General features: G+C 44.6%; 1 protein-coding gene across 1 annotated transcript in view; it reads right to left on the reverse strand.

Annotated features, from left to right (window-relative positions):
* The window catches only part of DKK3 (dickkopf WNT signaling pathway inhibitor 3), a 48495-nt gene that overhangs the window by 28502 nt on the left and 234 nt on the right, over positions 1–19759 (reverse strand). Inside the window, exons 2-4 of the mRNA XM_004369653.2 lie at positions 19066–19298; positions 11433–11570; positions 7281–7364 (exon numbers count right to left, since the gene is read on the reverse strand). Of these exons, the coding sequence (XP_004369710.1) occupies positions 7281–7364; positions 11433–11570; positions 19066–19278 (435 nt within the window). The 5' untranslated portion in view covers positions 19279–19298. The remainder of the gene's footprint in view (positions 1–7280; positions 7365–11432; positions 11571–19065; positions 19299–19759) is intronic.

Raw genomic sequence — 19759 nt, forward strand, 5'->3', positions numbered from 1 at the left:
GAGAAGCTCCTAGTCCGGGGGAACACTGATGAGAAGGCCGAGAGAGAGAAAGCCTTCCCCTGGAGCTGACGCCCTGAATTTGGACTTTTAGCCTACTTTACGGTAAGGAAATAAACTTCACTTTGTTAAAGCCATCCACTTGTAGTATTTCTGTTGTAGCAGCACTAGATGACTAAGACAGGCTTCAAGTGCCAAGCCAAGGAGTTAGGTAGGCATACATGCTGAGTTAGGAATATATCTTGCATCTGAAAATGTGAAATAGGTGGATTTGGGAAGAGAGTGGTTCATCTGGTCACTTTCTGAGTCATAGTGACTAAATAAAGGAATACTGGGGAATACAGTGTGGCTCTTGATATAATTTAAAAACGAAACAAAAAAGGATTCATGAGCTTTGGTTGAGTTTTTCAGAATGATGCCAGAGGGCAAGGAAGGGTGAGGGCCACATATCTTACAATCAGGATGCAAATGCCCCTGGTGAATGCTGTCCAGGCTGTTCTGGAACAATTCCTGGAGCCCTGATAGCAGTGGACACTAGCACACCTGCATGGAGGAGCTATTCAGCCCCTGACATGCTGAGGCTACTCAGAAACCAAAGAGATCAGCCTGCTCTACACTGTCAGCCTAATGAGATTTCAAGTTCAATCACTGTCACTTGTCTGGCTACTGGCACCAATCAAAAGCAGAGTGCTCCATTTCTAAGTAAAAGTTTCCAGATTTCAAGCCCTGAAGCCAAGTTTTTTTTAACAGGGCACAGGCTTTGCAGCCCATAGGTGACCCAGGCCTTGAGCTTCAGCAGGATTAGGCAAAGCCTTGCCCGCCGCCAATGTCTCTGCTGTGCAAACCACGTGCTCCTGGCTCTTTCCCCTGAGGACTGAGTGGAGCCTCAATACAGTATACAGTACAGGGCATGTTAAAGAATTTCAGATGTAAGATATATTCCTAACTCAGCATGTACGCCTAACTCCTTGGCTTGGCACTCAAAGCCCTTCCTCATCTCCCCAGCTTCACCTGCTGGTCCCCTAAATACACCTCAGTGTTCTTCAAACATGTTCTTGTTCCTCATGCCTCCTTGACTTTGGACAAGGACTGCTTCTACAAGAAATGCTCTTCCTCCTCACAACCGAGAATTCCTCAACATCATTCAAAATGCAGCTCAATAGCCCTCCCCCAGGTAGCCTGTCAAGAAGCGTGAAGGGTCAGATTTTACCCTACTTGCAAGCTAACAAGTTAGCCTTCCACCATTTCATGGATGCTGGCAGAAGACATGAGGCTCCTGGGTCAGAGACATAGGACTTTACTACTCACTGTACAGAAGCAGCAGCAGTTTTATGTTTATGTCAGTTCCCCTTGCCCCAGCCCCCTACCCCCCAAATCTTGCAGGGGCAATGAGGAAGGGCACAGGTGGATACTACATGGGCACAGCTGAGGGAATTCAAGCTTAGAGAATATAGACATTTTATAATGGACTGCAAGCAAACCTGCCCTCTGCCAGTAAGTAAGATACTGTATCTTCCAAATCTGTTTTCTATACCACTATCCTTGAAAAGATAGTCTGGAACAAAAGGGCAATTACTGCCTCTGCTTTTAAAATGAGCAGAAATGTGAGGGACCCAAGAAGAACTGTCTCTCAACCAAGGCTTCCCTGGCTACCTGATCTGCACTTATGTGCCCTGTACAACCTCTGTCTTACGAATTTTAAAACCATATTCTATTTATCTGTTTATTTTTTGGTCCACTATTAGCCTGGGAAGGTCCCTGGACGTGCAAATGATTTGCTCTTGGCTACTAACGGAAAGGTAGACTGTTTAAGCCTACCCAGTGGTGCCACAGAAGAAAGGCCTGGTGATCTGCTTCCGTAAGATTATAGCCAAGAAAGCCCTATAAAGCAGTTCTACTCTGTGACACATAAGGTTTCCATGAGTCAGAATCAACTCCATAGCAAGGGGTTTGTTTTTTTTTGTTTTTGTTTTGGCTATTAACCTGAGAGGGGAGTGCTTTGATTTTAGGGACTGTCTTACATTTATCTGTCTAGCACAAGGTAAGTGTTCAATTCATGTGCAAAATGAACGAGTGAACTGAATAATACTGGGAATTCTGATAGCTATGGCTTGAGGGCAAGCAAATAATAATAACAATGTCTGACATTTATTGATGGCTTGCTCTTGTGTTCTAGGCATTGTGCGGTATGCTTTACCCGGATTTTATTTAAAATCCTCCTCAGAGTCCTATGTGACAGGTACTTTTATTAAGCCCATTTTACATATGGGGAAACTAAGGCTTAGAAAAGTTAAAGAACTTGTCCCAAAGTGACAAAGCTAATAAGCAATGGAGCTGCAATTTGAACTGATCTGCCTGAGCCCAAGCGCTTTACTACACCACTGAAGTGATCTACCAGAAGGTGTTAGCCGTTCGTTCGGAGTGTTTATGGAGGTGGGGGCAGGGAGGAGGAAGCTCCTGTCTTTTTTGTAGTTAGTGGGGTGGAGGCATGTCACTATCACCTATTCCCCTGTGTGACTCACAGCCCATCAGGAATCCCACATTAACACTGACAGCTCACAGTTCTGCTGGAACTTCACACCTTCGTAATCTGCCCACACTGGGGCAGATGGTGTTTGGTCTTTGGAACAGCCTGGAATGTGAAACTGATGAGCTAAATTTGAGAACACTATATTTGTTCTGTAGTCCTGGTGGTACAGTGATTAAGAGCTGGGCTGCTAACCAAAAGGTCGGCAGTTTGAATCCATCAGCCACTCCTTGGGAACCCTATGGAGCAGTTCTACTCTGTCCTATAGGGTTACTATGAGTCAGAATCGACTCGATGGCAACGGGTTTGATTTTTGTTTTTTGTTTTGGTGATATTTGCTACAAGGAGCTCTGGTGGCACAGTAGTTAAACACACGGCTGCTAACAAGGTCAGAGATTCGAACCCACCACGTGGAGGTTCAAACGCACTCTACAGGAGAAAGATGTGGCAGTCTGCTTCCATAAAGATTACAGCCTAGGAAACCCTATAGGGCAGTTTTACTCTGTCCTATAGGCTCATTATGAGTCAAAATCGACTGGACAGCCACAGGTTTTTTCTGGTTTATATTTGCTACATCATACAATTCTCAGAGAGCCACCCACCTTGACCTTAATAATCATCAAAGAAATGTAAACAAAAAGATTTTTTTTCCTTGCTTATCAGATAAACACCCACTGTAATACCCATTGTAGGTGAGGGTTGGTGAGATACAGTCTCAGAAACTGCTGCTAAGAGTATAAATTACTACAGCCTTTCTGGAGGAAAACTTAGGAATAGCTCTCAAAATTTGAAATATGCACACCTTTTGGTTTAGCAGTTTTATTCCTAGGATTTACACAATGAAACTATAGGCACAATCATTCAAAAACACAGATAGATGTTTAGTCCAAAAGTAAATAATTCACAAGCCCTTTGTAAAATATTAAGCAAATACAGAAATCTATAAAGGAAAATTCTCTCCAAATTTCAATTCCTCCAGAAATATCTACTATTAATGATTTTGGTATGTATTTTGCCATGCTTTTTTTATACATACGGTTTTTTTCTAAAAATGAGATTATATTTTATATGCTGTTCTGTAATTCTTTTTTTTTTTTTACTTAACATTTTACTGAAGATATTGTTTTACACCAACTTATATGAAACCTATATGAAACTCATTATTAACTTCATAATATTTTGATTTTGGATGTAGAATCATTTATATTTAATGGATTCTTTCTTTATGGGTACTTTGGTTGAGGAGAGCACAGCTTAATATAGCCAGGTTGTAGCTCAAAAAATACTGCACACCCCTGAAAAATTGCTCACCCACATCTTTATTTGGGAATTGTTAACTCATTTACCATAATGATTCAGGGTTCTTCAATTTTCCCTATAATTTTTTTTCCTACTGGATTAAGGTAAGAGGGTTTTACATCCAGCCAGAAACCACAAAGCCAACTCAAAATATAAATCCGGAAACATAAATGCACCCACCCAAACTCTCTGTGTGGCTACGTTGCTGTTGCTGTTGTGTGCTGTCGTGTTGATTTCAAATCATAGAGACTCAAACTGGAGGGTTTCCTAGGCTGTAATCTTTACAGGAGCAAATCGACAGGTCTTTTCTCCAATGGAGCCACTGGTGGGTTTGAATGGTCGACTTTGCGGTTAGCAGCCGAGCACTTTAACCACTGCACCACCAGGGCTCCTATTTGTCTGGCTATACGACTGTGGAAGTGTACCTTCACACAAGACTACCTCATCATTTGTAGGACCACAGTATTCTTTTCTGTAGAAACCTGTATACACCCAGTATACAACTTGGGGCTCCAGCATGGGATTGTCAGCGCCTGACCATCACCTACCAGCCTTGTCGTTCATTACGGCCCCGTCTGTCCTCTGTCTATATCCCCAACACCGTCATACCCAGACACATATGACGTGCAAGGACAGGAACAACAGAGTGAGTCAACCTTCAGTCTAGTAGCACACAGCTTCTGGCAAAGCGAATTACTCAGATAGGTCACTAGAGAATGACATCAGCCCAAGGCTACAAAATTTTAGGGGAAAGAGGCCCATGGAGGTCTTAAACATATTCTCAGCTTCCAGTCAAATTCCAATCTATTTGCAGGATACCAGGCAAGAAGCCAATAAGAAGCCAGTTTTAATTACTGTTCAGTAATAATGAACCTTACACAAAGGACTTTAATAAATCTTGCCTTAGTGGAGTCTCACCCAATCTTGTGAAACAGCAAGGATTATAGCCTCATTTGATAGATGAGGAAACTGAATCATTGAGAGCAGCGTTTGTAAGGGTCAGGGCAGAGTGTGAACCCAGGTTGGCTTCACACCTTGTTCAGACTTCTTCAATCTGCCCAAGACTGACAGAAGGGGAAGGGCTGCATTTCCTGGGGCATCACCTTTGCAGTACCCCCAAGCAGTAGGACTTCCAGGAGGTAGGTCCTTTGGGAACGGACAGTCTCTCTAGTGGGCCTGCACGTTCCCCTGATGGATTTCCCTTAAAATAAACCCCGAACGTTTTGTTATCACGGTACCTTCTGAAATTTCACTAAATTGACAGGCTCCAGCATCAGAAACCAGGACACACGAAGAAAACAAAGCCAGCACCTGCCTATCTATACTCTGTGATGAATGAACAAGTCAGGGCAAGGGAGAACTTGAGGCCTAATGGAGAAAGAGGTCATTCAACCCACTTTCTCCTTCCGCATTCTTGGTTTGGCCTCTCTGGGCTTTGAGGTGATAGGATGCTTACTGCTTGATGGGAAACAAAGAAACACCGTTGAAAAGTTCAGCCATAGTTTGACATCCCACCTCCCCCAGGCTTTAGCACAAATAACAGACAAAGTAATCATGCAACAGAGAAGACATTTGGTTTCACATTTGTTGTAGAGAATTCCACAGTCGAAAGAGCTCTGTCAGCACTGATCATTTTTTGGGACAAGGAAGTTTCTGGGTTACTCAAATCTCTGCTACCTGGACATGTCTGGTAGTAAAATTTGTCTACCTGTGGCCTCAGAAGTTTTGAGCAGCATCTTGGAGTTGGTTGTATGTGATCGAATTTGTAGGTTCAAACTAGGTATGTTCTGGTGGAAAAACAAAGTGACCCACTCTTTTATGTCTTATTCTAATGTGAAAACAGAAAGACAACAAATGCAGGATGTGCAAAGCTTTGTAGCCATGAACTGTAATTAGAGGACATGACCCTTCAAAATGGTGCCTTGGCTAATTGGCCCAGACTCTTCATATTTGGGAACACAGCTATAGAAATAAACATTTTCCATTTACGCATAATGGTTTGTTTTCTCTGTAGCTTTCCTGCACAAAAGTAGCATAACATCAGTCAGCCTAACCACTGGCCTGTGAAGTGGGGCAGGCTGAGGGCTCTACACAAAAGCCTCCCCACAAAGACATCATACCACATAACCATCAGCTGATGCACCCAGGTGAAAGAACAAGCCACAATGTCCTTTTCCCCTTTCATATTTGAATGTAAAAACAGACTGATCTCTTGAACATAACGTGCTAAATTTTCTAGACAGGCATATATTACTCTCTGTAACTCTCCATGAGCCTTCTCAGGTTACCATACATATTAATACACATACCAGCATTGGAAGAAAGAAAAATATGAGGCGCTTGGTGATGATTTTTAACTGAATTCATCTGTGAATTTTAAGTCCTGAAAATGTAGCCCGTTTATGATATTTTAAGGTTCAAACAGCATATGATTTTGTCCTTTTGAATGGCAAATCCACCTTTCCCCTTTAAGAGTTTGGGCAGCATGTAATACATTTCAGAGCCAACTGTAAAAATCATTAAATTACAAAATGATGAAATGGGATAGTGGTGACAATATTCCACCCTTCGTATTCCTTTGAAGGCAATCTAGTCTTCACAGCTTCCTACTCAGAAAAAGAAGCCCTGCAGCTCTGCAAAGATGGCCCCAGCTCACTGGTAGTAGATAGTCAATAAGTGACTCATCCCCCTTCTTGTACTATTGGTTTTCTTTCTGTAAAATGGTGCCCCTTCCAACTTTAAAAACCAAAACCAAACCTGTTGCTGTTGAGTCGATTCCAACTCATAGCAACCCTACAGGACAGAGGAGAACTGCCCCATGGGGTTTCCAAGGAGCAGCTGGCAGATTTAAACTGCTGGCCTTTTGGTTGGCAACCAAACTCTTAACCACTGTACCACCAGGGCTCCAAACTTTAGGACTCTCTAATTTTATAAAAACTACCCTGCTCTTTGGATCCAACAAGAGGCAACTGAGTAACAGGAGTTATCCCAGGGGGACCAGAGAGAAGCCTTGTACTGGGGGGACACCCTTTTCTCTTTAGGTCATTGGTTCCACTTAAGATGTTCTTTTTTCCAAACTGCCAGAGCAGGGCTGGGATTATAAAAGGCCATACCAGAGGCTTTAGTGGATTTCATGGTCTGATTCACCAGGCCTTGTTACTAGGGTCCCTAACCAATAAACCTGGTACCTCCTTGTTCTCCTTTCAAAGCTGAGATGGGGTCATGCAAATGACAACTGCATTTCTCTGTTGTCTCCAATGTAGAAGTGCATGGAGGCTTAGCTGTTACCAGTCTGGCCAGAAATGGAGGAATTGGGGAATCTCGATAGAAATGAGGCACGAGAGATGCTTAAGAGTCAGCTGCCTCCTGCCCACAATCCAAAGTCTGGGTCCCCTTTGGCAGGCTAAACACAGGTGTTTGCACCTCGGAGTGTGAGGGTGGGGGGATGACAACTTACGTGGTTCCTCTTGCCGGCTTCATCTCCCATGGATGTAATAACAGTCTCTGAAAAGAACGTTTGTCCAGTCTGGTTGTTGGTTACCTAGTGGGAAAGGTATAGTTAGGGTGAAATAGAAGGAATTCCAGGCAATTCCCACGTGTGTTTTTGTTTTTTCATTTTCTGAAGCAGGAACATCTGGCCAAGCAGACAGAATGCCCACCCTCCCCTTTCTTTTTGAATTCCACCCAGCAGCTGTCAGATGGACAGCTTCCCCTCAGCGCAGTGATAATGAGTATTCACAGAGTCTACCTCAGAAGGTTGGGTGATGAGGAGGCCCACGTAGAGCACTCAGCACAGAGCCTGACACCTAGCAAATGCTCAACAGCACCAGCTATTTTTGTCACTCTTAGGGCTCATCACTTGAAACTCAATGTCAACTTTCTTTTCAACAACTAGAAGTCTGGGTGTCAGTCAAACATCTTTCATGAGAAGCAAGCAGGTCTTAGCTACAGAGACTCCACTACTGATTCTGGTGAACTGTCTCATGGGAGACTTATCCTAACGTTCCTCTCTCTGTCCTCTGCCCTCTGCCCTCTGCCCTCTGCCTCTGATTCTGTAACCAGGAAGCTTAGCCTTAGAATCCTGCTCCATCAAAGGCCATCTTGAACGTTTGAGTTGGTAATAAAGAGTAGAAAGGATGCTGGCCCAAGAGTTAGGAGATCTGTGTTCTTTCAGCCCTGGCTCAGGTGCCAACAATCTGAAACAAGCAATTTCTCTTGTCTGATTCACAATTTTCTCATTTCTAGATCATCTTTAAAATCCCTGCCAGCTCTAATATCACAGGAGTCTGCAGCCAGAAACAAAGTGGAAACTCAGCCTAATTTGCAGTAGCAGATCAAATTCCAGTTACTAAGAGGTAAGGGCCAGGTCCTTATCACTATGCTTTTATCTAAGTAATGCCTCTTCCCATAAAGAGACAGCATCTTTCTCCTCTATGTCAGCTTTTTTACCAGTTTGACTGATGTTTTTATATTTTAAAAAAATTCTACAATCCTCTATGTATGGGTTAGGGGACTTCTAAGAGCCTTTATCGTGCCACTGTGTTTTTTGTGTATATCCAGAAGAAGAATATATACAGCTTTTTCCAAATATGTTTCACCACAACTGAGCCCCTTTTGTTTTTCATCTGTTAGTGATTTTAAAACTTTTTTTTTCATAAATTCAAATATTACACATTTTATCTTAGACTGTTAACTGTTCACATTTGAGCAATACACAGAAGGGCAGGGACACAACTGACATGGTTTTCAACCGATTGGAATGCATCTTTGTCTTTTTTTCTTATGAGAAAATTATTTTAAGCATTATTTGCTATGTATGAGTCAGAATCAACTCGATGGCAACAGGTTTTTTTTTTTTTTTTTTTTAAGGAATTGGGAGTCCCTGGGTATGGAGTCCTGGAGGCACAGTAGTTAACAGCTCAGCTGCTGACCAGAAGGTTGGCAGTTCAAATCCACTAGTCGCTCCTTGGAAACACTATGGGGCAGTTCTATTCTGTCCTATATGGTTGCTATGAATCGGAACTGACTCTATGGCAATGGGTTTTTTTTGGTTTTGGGTGGTGTAAATGGTTAACCCACTTGGCTGCTAACCAAAAGGTTGAAGGTTCTTGTCCGCCCAGAGGTGACTCAGAAGAAAGCCCTGGTAATCTACTTCTGAAAAATCAGCCATTGCAAATCCTACAGAGCACAGCTTTCCTCTAACACATATGGGGTCACCATGGTCAGAATCAACTCGACGGCAACTGGTGGTTGGTTTTCAGGAATTGAACCACCTTGTAAATCCAGAGATTTGTGAATGAGGAGACAGATTTACAGAGATTAAATGACTTGGTTAGAAAGTAGCCAGGTCTCTGGCATCAAAGCCCTTAACCACTTAGGAAAGCAGATCATTTGAACTTTAAAATGTTATGAAAATAAAACTTATAAAAGGTACCGAAACAAAATCAAACCCACCGTCGTCAAGTTGATTCCAATTCAGAGCAGCCCTACAGGACAGAGTAGAACTGCCTCATAGGGTGTCCAAGGCTGTAAATCGTGTGTGTGTGTGTGTGTGTGCGCGCGTGTGCGTGTGTGTGTGTGTTTCAGGTGAAAGTTTACAGTGCAAATTAGTTTCTCATTCATTAGTCCTTTTTTCATGAAGCATTTCACAGGACTGATGCTCATGGCCCACTTGAGAACTACTGTACTAAGTTGCTAACATAACTGTACTGTAATAACAACAGAAAGGGGCCCTGGTGGCTCAATAGTTAAGCACTCAGCTGCTAACCTGAAGGTTGGTAGTTCGAACCACCCAGCAGTTCTGTAGGAGGAATATTTGGCAATCTACTACCATAAAGATTACAGCCAAGAAAACCCTGTGGGGCAGTTCTACTGTGTTGCATGGGGTCACTATGAGTTGGAACTGATTCGATGGCATCCAACAACAACCACAACAACAGAAATAAAGATAACAACCTGCTTTTGCATAGCACTTCAGAGTTGACAAAGAGCTTTCATATACTTTAAGGTCTTTGATCTTCGCAATAGTGTATATAATACATATAATACTGTATATATAACACTATGTGAAACATATTAAGGATCCCTGGATGGTGCAAACGGTTTGTACTCAACTACTAATAGAAAGGTTAGTGGTTCAAATCCACCCAGTAACGCCACAGAAGAAAGGCCTAACAATCTGCTTCCATACAATTACAGCCACTGAAAACCCTATGGAACACAGTTCTACTCTGAAATCGCCATGAGTCAGAATTGACTCAATGGCACCCAGTTTTGTTATTCTTTTGGTTTATGTATTATATAGGGATGAATAAGTATCTCTATTTTATAAATGCAGCTACAGAGGGTCAGCAAATTTAATCTTTTTTCCAAATCACTAGTAACCAATAGGACTTAAATTCAGGTCTTCTGACATCTACAAGAAGGAACTTTAAGAAACAGCCAAAACTGTCAGATGAGCTAGCATTAGTTTTGACAAGACTAAAATAGTCAATTTTAGAAACGTTCCTCAGTCTGCAGATGAGCAATGTTAAAGAATTCTGATTGCAGGTGAACTCATTCATTTACCTGGGCTGTGGGAGGGTACACTCTCTAGCTGACTCCCCCAGCTGAGCCCCTCAATACACAGTGCAAGAAGAGTGAGCCACACAAAGGATACTCTGTATTCAAGGCAATGGCACATAAAAATTGACCCCCTTACACTCTGTAGTACAGAAACATATTTTCAACCAAATAATTACCTGGGCACTTGAAAAAATGCAAGGTTCTTTTGTGACAGCTATCGTGGCTTTGCATATAGAAGTTGAAATGAGATTAGAGATCAAGTGCCTTGATATTCACAACAGAATGTGAACGCTGCAGCCTCTAACAATGACCCCAAATATCTACATGGCAGATTCTCTTTCAGAAAGCACAGGCTTTGCTCTCAAATTCCTACCAAAATCTTGTCGGAGACATCTCGCACCAGGGATAGGCTAACACTATGTTCCTCTAGATCTGCAAAGTTTTCTTTGTGACGTCAGATTAGGAATAAACCTGCTTGTTTCTCATATATGTTAGACTGAGAGACACTTAGACATGTGGGAAGTTGGAAAAGAATCTTCTATAGAATTTTGAACAGATAACCAGCAAGTGAATGAATGTTTGATCTCGTGGTAGTAGAAGCTTCCCCTTCTGAAGACAGGCTATATCACGTTTGAGTTCCTCCCAAGGAAACAGTGAAGGTCACCTCTATTTCAACTCCTTACTGAAACATACATAAATATCTATTAGAGAAATTCTTCCTCAAATTCAACACTAGGAAAGTATCTCGCTAGACACTTGTGTGCTTCTTTTTTTCAAATGACAAAAATCCCTGAACTTTCCCTTGCAATTGGGCTAGCAGGAAGTCTAGAGTTAAATTTATTGCTTAAATGCAAAAGCAATTTAGATTCCTGATACTTATCTCTTCTCTTTAAACAGCTCCCTCACTTGCTCTTGCTTTTACTCTGTATTTTACCATCCTCATTTATATGTTTGACTTATGTATAAAATATATAAATAAACCTGAGTTCTCTGAGGGGACTGGATGCTACAGAAGGGAGGAAGTGCTGGCCATGACCGCCCTTACCTTGTGAATCTCTCGGTGCACATGGATGGTATTATTTCCAATCCTGGTGTCTATGTTGGTCTCATTGTGGTAGCTGGGAGGAAAATTTTCCAGGTTCACTTCTGATGATGTCTTAGCAGCAGCTTCTTCTGCCTCCATCTATTAAATAATGAGTTTAATGAGTAAAACTGTTCTGTCTTATTACAAATCAGAGTCCATCAGGGGGTAAAAAAAAAAAAAAAACCTCTTTTCCTTTTCTGCAAATTACTAATAATAGTGATAATGGTAAGTACTGTTAATTGAGTACTCACCATGTATTAGACATTGTACTAAATGTTTGACATATATTACCCACTGCCATCAAGTCGATCCCAACTCATAGCGACCCTATAGGACAGAGTAGAACTGCTCCATAGGGTTTCCAAGGCTGTAATCTTTATGGAAGCAGACTGCCACATCTGTCTCCCATGGAGCGGCTGGTGGGTTTGAACCTCCAACTTTCGGTTAGCAGCCAAGTGCTTAACCACTGCACCACCAGGGCTCCTTTACACATATTATGGCCCTTAAATCTTACAGCATCCCTGTGAGGTGGATGTTAATGTCTCCACTTCACAAATGGGGAAACTGAGGCTTGGGGAGGTCAGACAGCTTTCCAAGACTCCCAGTGAAGGGTGTGTGGAGCTGGGATGTGAATATGTTTCCACAGAACAGTCTTGGTCCCTTTACAGAAGCTGTCAGTGCCCCTTCCATCTCCTTGTAGTCATTGAGTTGATTCCGACTCATAGCAACCCCATAGAACCCCATGGGACAGCGTAGAACTGCTCCCATACAGTTTCTAAGGCTGTAATCTTTATGGAAGCAGACTGCCACATCTTTCTCCCACAGAGCGGCTGGTGGGTTTGAACTGCCTTTTGGTTAGCAGCCAAGTGCTTAACCACTGCACCACCAGGGCTCCTTCCTTGTAGCCTACCTGCAATCAATTTCCTTACATGCAAACTAACTTTGTTTTCAGAAGGCATTCTCAGATGTGTGCTCAGTCTGCACAGGCCCCAAACACTAGGGAATTTACCCCCTAGGAACAATCCTTAACCACTGAGGGACAGGCTACCCCAGCTTCCTCTTCCCTCAGCAGGACAATTCTGAGGCAGGCAGAATCTCTATAGTATCTCTCCAATGGCTCCCAGTGGGATTAAACCCTAATTGCCCATAGCAGAAATCCACTAATTATCGCACCCTCTATTGCCTTTCTTCTCTTACCTGACTCATTTCCCCACTTTTTTGTAGCGTTTCCTGAGATCACCTGCCAAATAAACAGTTTGCTCCCAAATCCTTGTTTCAGGGTCTGGTGTGGGTTGGAAGCCCAGACTAAGACAGCCTCTTGTCCCTTGCAGCTAGGGCCACAGATGTGTCTCTTGCCACCTCATCCCCTGCTAACGGGTCCCTGTAGAGGGTCAGTTAACTGGTCCCCAGGGTCATACCATTTCTGACTCTTCTCACACATGTTCGCAGTGGATTTCTGAGACTACTGTTCTCAAGTCCGGTTTCATGAATCTCCATGATATCTATATCAGATACATCAGTCAACTTGCTTGCTGTACCCAACTTCCTCTTCCAGATTTACTGCCCTGCCCCCAGCCCTGATGAGTGGGCAGTAGACCACATGCCCTCCCCTCCTTGTTCACAGCTAACTGGACCCAAATGGAAGCCACGTTATGGACTAGTTGAGCCAATCAGACACCCTCTCTAAGAATTAACGATGAGAGACACAAGGAGAAGTGCTAGTTGGTAGCTGGCAATTTTCCAGTACTGCTATCTCTGTTATCTTTGGCTCTGGGTTATTTTTATTCCTTAAAACTAATCCTCAAAAAATATTTTCCTATTAAACAAAATCACTGTACTGTATCCCCTTATGAGCCTCTCTTTCCTGCCTTGCCCAACCAAATCTGCTGACCTGGGGTGGATGAAGAAAAATAATTGCCACATCTCAGTGCAGCACAAAAGCACTGTTCAGTTCAAGCAGGCACAAAGGCTCAGGCAGCTCTGGCCATCAGGGGCTCCCCTTTACAAACACAAAGCGAGATAACCAAAGACTTGGCCAGTGACTGTTACATGCCCAATGTTGTGTTTGACTCTGAGATGTTTGAAACTTGATCACTGGTTTTATAATAATAATAATAGCCTCCATATTCGGGGCATCTGCTATGTCTGAGCCATTGCACCAGATTCCTTCCATGGCATGGGTTCTTCAATATTCACAGTAACCCTACGAAAACCAAACCAAACTCATTGCCATCAAGTCGATTCCAACTCATAGCGACTGTACAGGATACAGCAGAACTGCCCCATAGGGTTTCCAGACAGTGGCTGGTGGATTCGAACTGCCCACCTTTTGGATAGCAGCTGAGCTCTTAACTACTGTGCCACCAGTGAGGAAGGTGTTATTACTCCCATTTTTCAGATGAAGAGGCTGAGAAAAGTGACAGACTTTGCCTAAGGTCATCACACTGTTAGTAAGTGGCAAAGCTTAGATTAGAACTCAGGTCAGTCTGACTCCAAATCATGGGCCTTTCCCAATACACGATTCTGCCCTTCCTGCGTAGTTTATGCTTTTACTGGGGAAACAAGAAAGCCCCACACAAGCCAGCTAGAGTGTGATTATGAGCTACCTTGTGTGACAGTCTCTAGAAGAAAGTCAGGTTCAAAGAAGAAAGAAGAAAGACAAGAGGAGGTGGGATTTGGACAGAATGGGAGTGAGTACAGAAGGCATTCCAGGCAGCACAAGCAAAGCTGTGGTGGCTTGGACAAGAACACTTTGGGGAGTCTGATGGCCTCGAGGGGAGGGCCCATGCTGTGCATAGGATAACATGGTGGATGATGAAGTAGAGAGGGGTGGATGGGCAGATCCAAAGGGCAGCTCTGAAGTCTGGTTCTCAATCAGGAGGGCACACCAGAATCATCTCCAGAACCTTTTTAAATTATAGATGGCTGGATCCATTCCTGGAGCCCGAGTAGCATGGTGGATAAGTACTACAGCTGCTAACCAAAAGGTTGGCAGTTCAAATCCACCAGCTGCTCCTTGGAAATCCTATGGAGCAGTTCTGCTCTATCCTATAGGGTCACTATGAGTCGGAATCAACTCAACTGCAACAGGTTTGGATTCATTCCCAGACCTACCAAATTGGAATTTCTCAAGGTGGGACCTCAGATATCAATGCCACTCTGGGCATGTCCACAAATGACCACGAACATGCTACAAGTATTGTCTTTGGGGTTACAAGTAAATTTTAGCAAGTGGGCAAAGTTGCAAATGCAGAATCCACAAATAATGAGGACTGACCATAATACATAGTTGTTTTCATAATATTGTTCTTTAAAAAAGGAGCCCTGGTGGCGCAATGGTTAAGTGCTCAGCTGTTTGGCAATTTGAACGTACCCAGTAGGTCTGCAGGAGAAAGACCTAGTGATCTGCTCCTGTAAAGATTACAGCCTAGAAAACCTATGGGGCAGTTCTACTGTCACATGGCATCATTATGAGTCAAAATCGTCCAGATGGCATCTAACAACAACAAGAAGAAAGCAATTTTAGAAGAAGCTAGCTTGCCAGAGTTTATAAGGTGAATGAGTGGGTAGAAGCAGAAAGAACAGTCAGTCAACGTCATGTGTTTGAAGAGTTTGTCAACAAAAGGAAGAAGGAATGGAATTAAGAAAGGAGACAGGACTGGCAAGAAAAGGACTGTTATTTTTAGGGCGAGATATTCTGACATGTTTAGTGATAGAAAAGATACAGCTGGAAAAGAGTAAGAGACTGAAGATGCTAGAGAGGATATGTCCAGAAGGAGAAGGGAATGTTTTAATATTTTTTAAATTCCCATTGGAATCTGAATCCTCCAGCCTGACATTGAAATAACTGAAAAGTTACACCAAAGCTAGAGTTTTCTTTGTGCTGAGCAGATAGTCTTTTTATAAAACCTATCCCCCTCTCAGCCAGTGGTTATTTCGGCAGCATGAGCTAAGAGTTCTTTAATGGTACCATGAACTAAAACTACAGTTTACAATGGAAATTTCAACCACAACTATTACTGCCACTAGCAAGAGAAACTTAAGCCTGAAGCAATACTAGTTGTTTCATAGAGCAGGAATGTGAATGCCATTAAAAATGGTATTCATATTTGGTTGAATCTGTGTGTCTGTTGAAGGGGCATAATAGGAAAAATTGGAGACAGAAATCCAGGCTTGGTATTGAGGTTTTTCCTAGCAATAAGGGAGGCAACAAGAACATTCTAAAATATGCCAGTTACAGATGTGGCAATGAGGGCAGGAGAAATGGAATGGTTTTGTCCTAGAAATAAATTTGTCAGTAACAGGAAGGATAATAAAAGAGGATAACAGGATCATCCTGTATTGAAGCCACTTGAAGATTTGCGTCTCCCAGTAATGACGCTCCAAGTTACTTTGTCTTTCCCCTTAAGAGATATCAACAACTTGAGTCAGCTGGAATATTTAAAATGCCAGGAAGTTACTGGAAAGCAGATTCTCGATGCAACTATGTAAATAATTAATGCATCTGGCCCAGGTCTTTACTCACTGTTTGTCTTCTCCTGGACAACAACTAAGTAGCAACTATCCTTTTGCCTTTAAGAGGCTCTCTGGCAGTCTCTTTTAAAAGATGAATATAAACAGCATAATCTGTTGACAATCTACAATATATCAGACACTGGTGGTGCTTTGTACTCACACTACTATTATTAATAAAACGATAATGATAACTACTATTTATGGAGAACCAACAATCTCCAGAATCCTTACAGCTTTATCAGGGATCTACCTGTATACCTATTTTACTTGACTCCATTTTAGATAGTCAAGTAACTTGTTTTACTAGTATTCTGTCATTTAGTTTTCCCCTTTATCCCAGGGATAGACACTTTCTTCATTTCAGACCCTGGGTCCCACTGCCAGTGTGTGGCAGAGCTGGGACTGAATGAAGTAAAGTTGGTCCCTGTTATGAAGTGAATGGTGTCTCCCAAAAAGATATATTGAAGTCTTAATCTCTGGTACTTGTAAATGTGACCTTGGTTGGAAACAGGGTCTTTGAACATGAGGTCATATTAGAGTAGGGTGGATCTTAATCTAGCCTAGGTCCCATGCCATCGAGTCGATTCTGATTCATAGTGACTCTATAAACAGAGTAGAACTGCCCCCATAGGGTTTCCAAGGCTGTAAATCTCTACGGAAGCAAACTGCCACATCTTTCTCCCACGGAGCAGCTGGTGGGTTCGAACTGCTGACCATTTGGTTAGCAGCTGAGGGCTTAACCACTGCATCACCAGGGCCCCTGAGTAATGCCTTATAAAAGAGAAGAGACACAGAATGGCCATGTGACTACTGTTGTTATGCTGCAGCTGCAAGCCAAGGAACGCCTAGGCTACCAAAAGCTAGAGAGACAAGAAAGGATCCTCCCCTGGAGCCTTCAAGACAACATGGCCCTGCTGACAACCTGAATTTGGACTCCTCACCTCCAGAGCTATGAGACAACACATTTCTGTTCTTACAAAGCACCGAATTTGTGGGATTTTGTTATGGCAAGTCTAAGAGACTAACAGTCCCCATGACCTGTTCTCCTGCCAGGCGAGTGTTCACCCTCTCTCACCCTGTCCCCACTGCCAGTGAGGACACTCACTTGGGAAATGACCACTGAATAGGATAGATGTGGTAGCCAGCATCTCCTCTGGTAGCAAACATCAGTCTGCCAATCTCCACAACTCAGGAAGAAGAGTCATCTCTGGAGGTAGGAAGGCTGGGTTCTGGTGAGGCTCAACATTGATAACTCATGGAAAACACACCACCACTATGGTCCTGCTGGACCCCAAACTGCTGTCATCAATGAAGAGACTGAAAAGGCCCTTGCTGCTCCCTCAGCTCAATGTCAGAGGACCACTCTGCAAACTTTCTGAACAGTAAGGGGCACTTTCACATGGAATAAAAACATGGAGGTGACGTAGTTATTCTTATTTGGGAATCTATATGTAGGAGGGAAAGTCCTAGAACCCAAATAAGGAAAGGAGATGACCTGCCCTGGATACAGAGAAGTCATGAGCTCAACTTAATTTGAAGCTGCAGGGTGAAGCGATACCAGGCACTATCTGACTCCTCTTATCTTTCATTTTTCTAGGTCATGGTTCTTTTCCTGTCACAGGAAACAGAAAACCCAAGCGTCTTGGAATCTGGGCCTATCCACTGGATGTCTAGGGTACAGCTTCCCAAGTCACTGCCTCCTAAACTAGTATCCACTTCACTGCAAATTCCACCAGGTTGATTCTCGTGGGAGTGGGAAGGGAGAAGGGAAATATCCCCAAACTACACAGGGTGGAGGGGAGAAATCAACCTTTCCCGGGTGGACACAAGCCAGCATTTAAGGCTTTGCCAAACAGGGCTTCCACGTTGGAAACAGCAGGGATGTGGAGAAGCCATATGGTCTCTTGATGACTCCTTCACAGGGATGACTGGCTCCTCCCCAAAGACAGGCTGCAGCCAAGTGGTGACCATGCATGTCCACCTACCCCAGTCACCAGGGACAGATCCCACACTAAGGCTGGGAGAGCTGGGCCAGCTGCACCTTCTGCCGAGGCAGCCCTGGTGACGCCTGGATGCCCACCGTAGAGGACAGAGCAGGACACCATCCAGTGTTTGCACCTGGGAGGTGATGGAAGGAAGATCTTTGCCAAGACACATGGTCTCTGATAATTGCAGTGATTAAGAGCTCGGCTTCTGAATCAAAAGGTCAGCAGTTCAAATCCACCAGCTGCTCCTTGGAAACCCTATGGGGCAGTCTACTCTGTCCCGTAGGTTTGCTATGAGTCGGAGTAGACTCCACAGCAATGGGACTCAGGTTGGATTAAGATCCACCCTACTCAAGGAGGACCTTGAGCCCAGGTCTGACTACAAAGCACTCCTGGGGTGGGGATGGGTTTTTCTTTCACATTACGCCCTCCTCCCTTCATCCTTTTTGCATTACTTGTCTGGGACTTGGGAGTTCATTTCCCTTCTCTGCCCTAACATGCAGTTTGGGGAAGCAGGATAGCTCAGACAGGAGACTCTGCAAAGCTCAAGGCTTTTTGTCTCTTTGTCTCCAAATGGCATCCTAACTGTATCTTGGAAAGATGCCACAAGCTCTAAGCCCAGCAGCAGATAAGCTAGAACTTGAAGATTGCTAGGAGCTTCCTCAACCTTCTCCAAGCCACAGCGCTGGAATACCAAGGGCCTTGCAAGCACATGCTTGCAACAGAGGGAGGCCAGCTGCATACTCGCTTGAAGACACCTGCGGGTGGTGACCCAAGCTGCCCGTGGGAGGGTCCAATGGGAGACATTCGGCAACAGGCTCAGATCCAAACCTTTTGGCAGGAAGGCAGAACAAGGTGGGAATTGGGATCCCCACCTTTTGGCAGGAAAGCAGAACAAGGTGGGAATTGGGATCCCCCAGCGCTGCCTCCCGGTCACTTGAGTCTGCCGCGGGCCCTTCCCAGTCCTTCTCAGGACGCGAGATCCCCTGCCAACGCATCGACCAGAGCTCAGAAGGGGCATCGCTTCCTGCCAGTCCCTCTCCTCCCCCGAGCCTTGTGCTTCCTGCAGTCCGGCGCTCTTAGGATGCACCCACCTCCTCCACCGCGCTGCGCAACTTGTGCTGCGTGTCCTCCATCAGTTCCCCCACCTCACGGAGCATCTCGTTGAGGGTGGCCTTCTCCTGCGGGTAGCTGAGAACCCGGCCGGATTCTCCGGGGGCTGAGGTCGTAGTCGGAGCCGGCGCAGGAGCCGTGGGGACAGCCGCCGCCAGCAGCAGGCACAGCAGGGTGCCCCCGAGGCTCAGCATCTCAGCTCTGCGCCTGCCGCCTGTGTATCCCAGAGCGCGATCAGAGGCGCGCGCAGCACCCCCTTCGACCGTCCCGCCGCCCCACCCTACCGCCCGGGGAACTCGAGCCCCGGCCTGCCCCTGGCTCCCTCTTCCCGCACCCACCCCTAGGCGGGACGAAGCTGAGTCCCTTCCCCGACGCAGCTCCACCCCTCTGCCCACCGGACTGAGGGGCCCCCACCAGCCCCAGCCCCGCGCCCCGGCACCCTCCACACCTATCCTCGTGCCCAAGCTGAGCTCTGCTCCTCGCCCCCAACGCTGCCCTCCCTCAACCCAGCGAAAGAACTCAGTTCCCCTACGCTAACAGCCCCTGTGCACCCCGGCTTCGTCCCGGGTTCGAGCCCTGCCGCCTCCCGACTAGGTCAGACCCTAGCTCTAGTGCTCTGACCCCTATTCACACCCCAATCCTGTCCCAGCCCCCTTGCGGGGTAGTCACGGCCCG

This window comes from Trichechus manatus, unplaced genomic scaffold, assembly GCF_000243295.1.
Source record: "Trichechus manatus latirostris isolate Lorelei unplaced genomic scaffold, TriManLat1.0 scaffold00006, whole genome shotgun sequence".
NCBI lineage: Eukaryota > Metazoa > Chordata > Mammalia > Sirenia > Trichechidae > Trichechus > Trichechus manatus.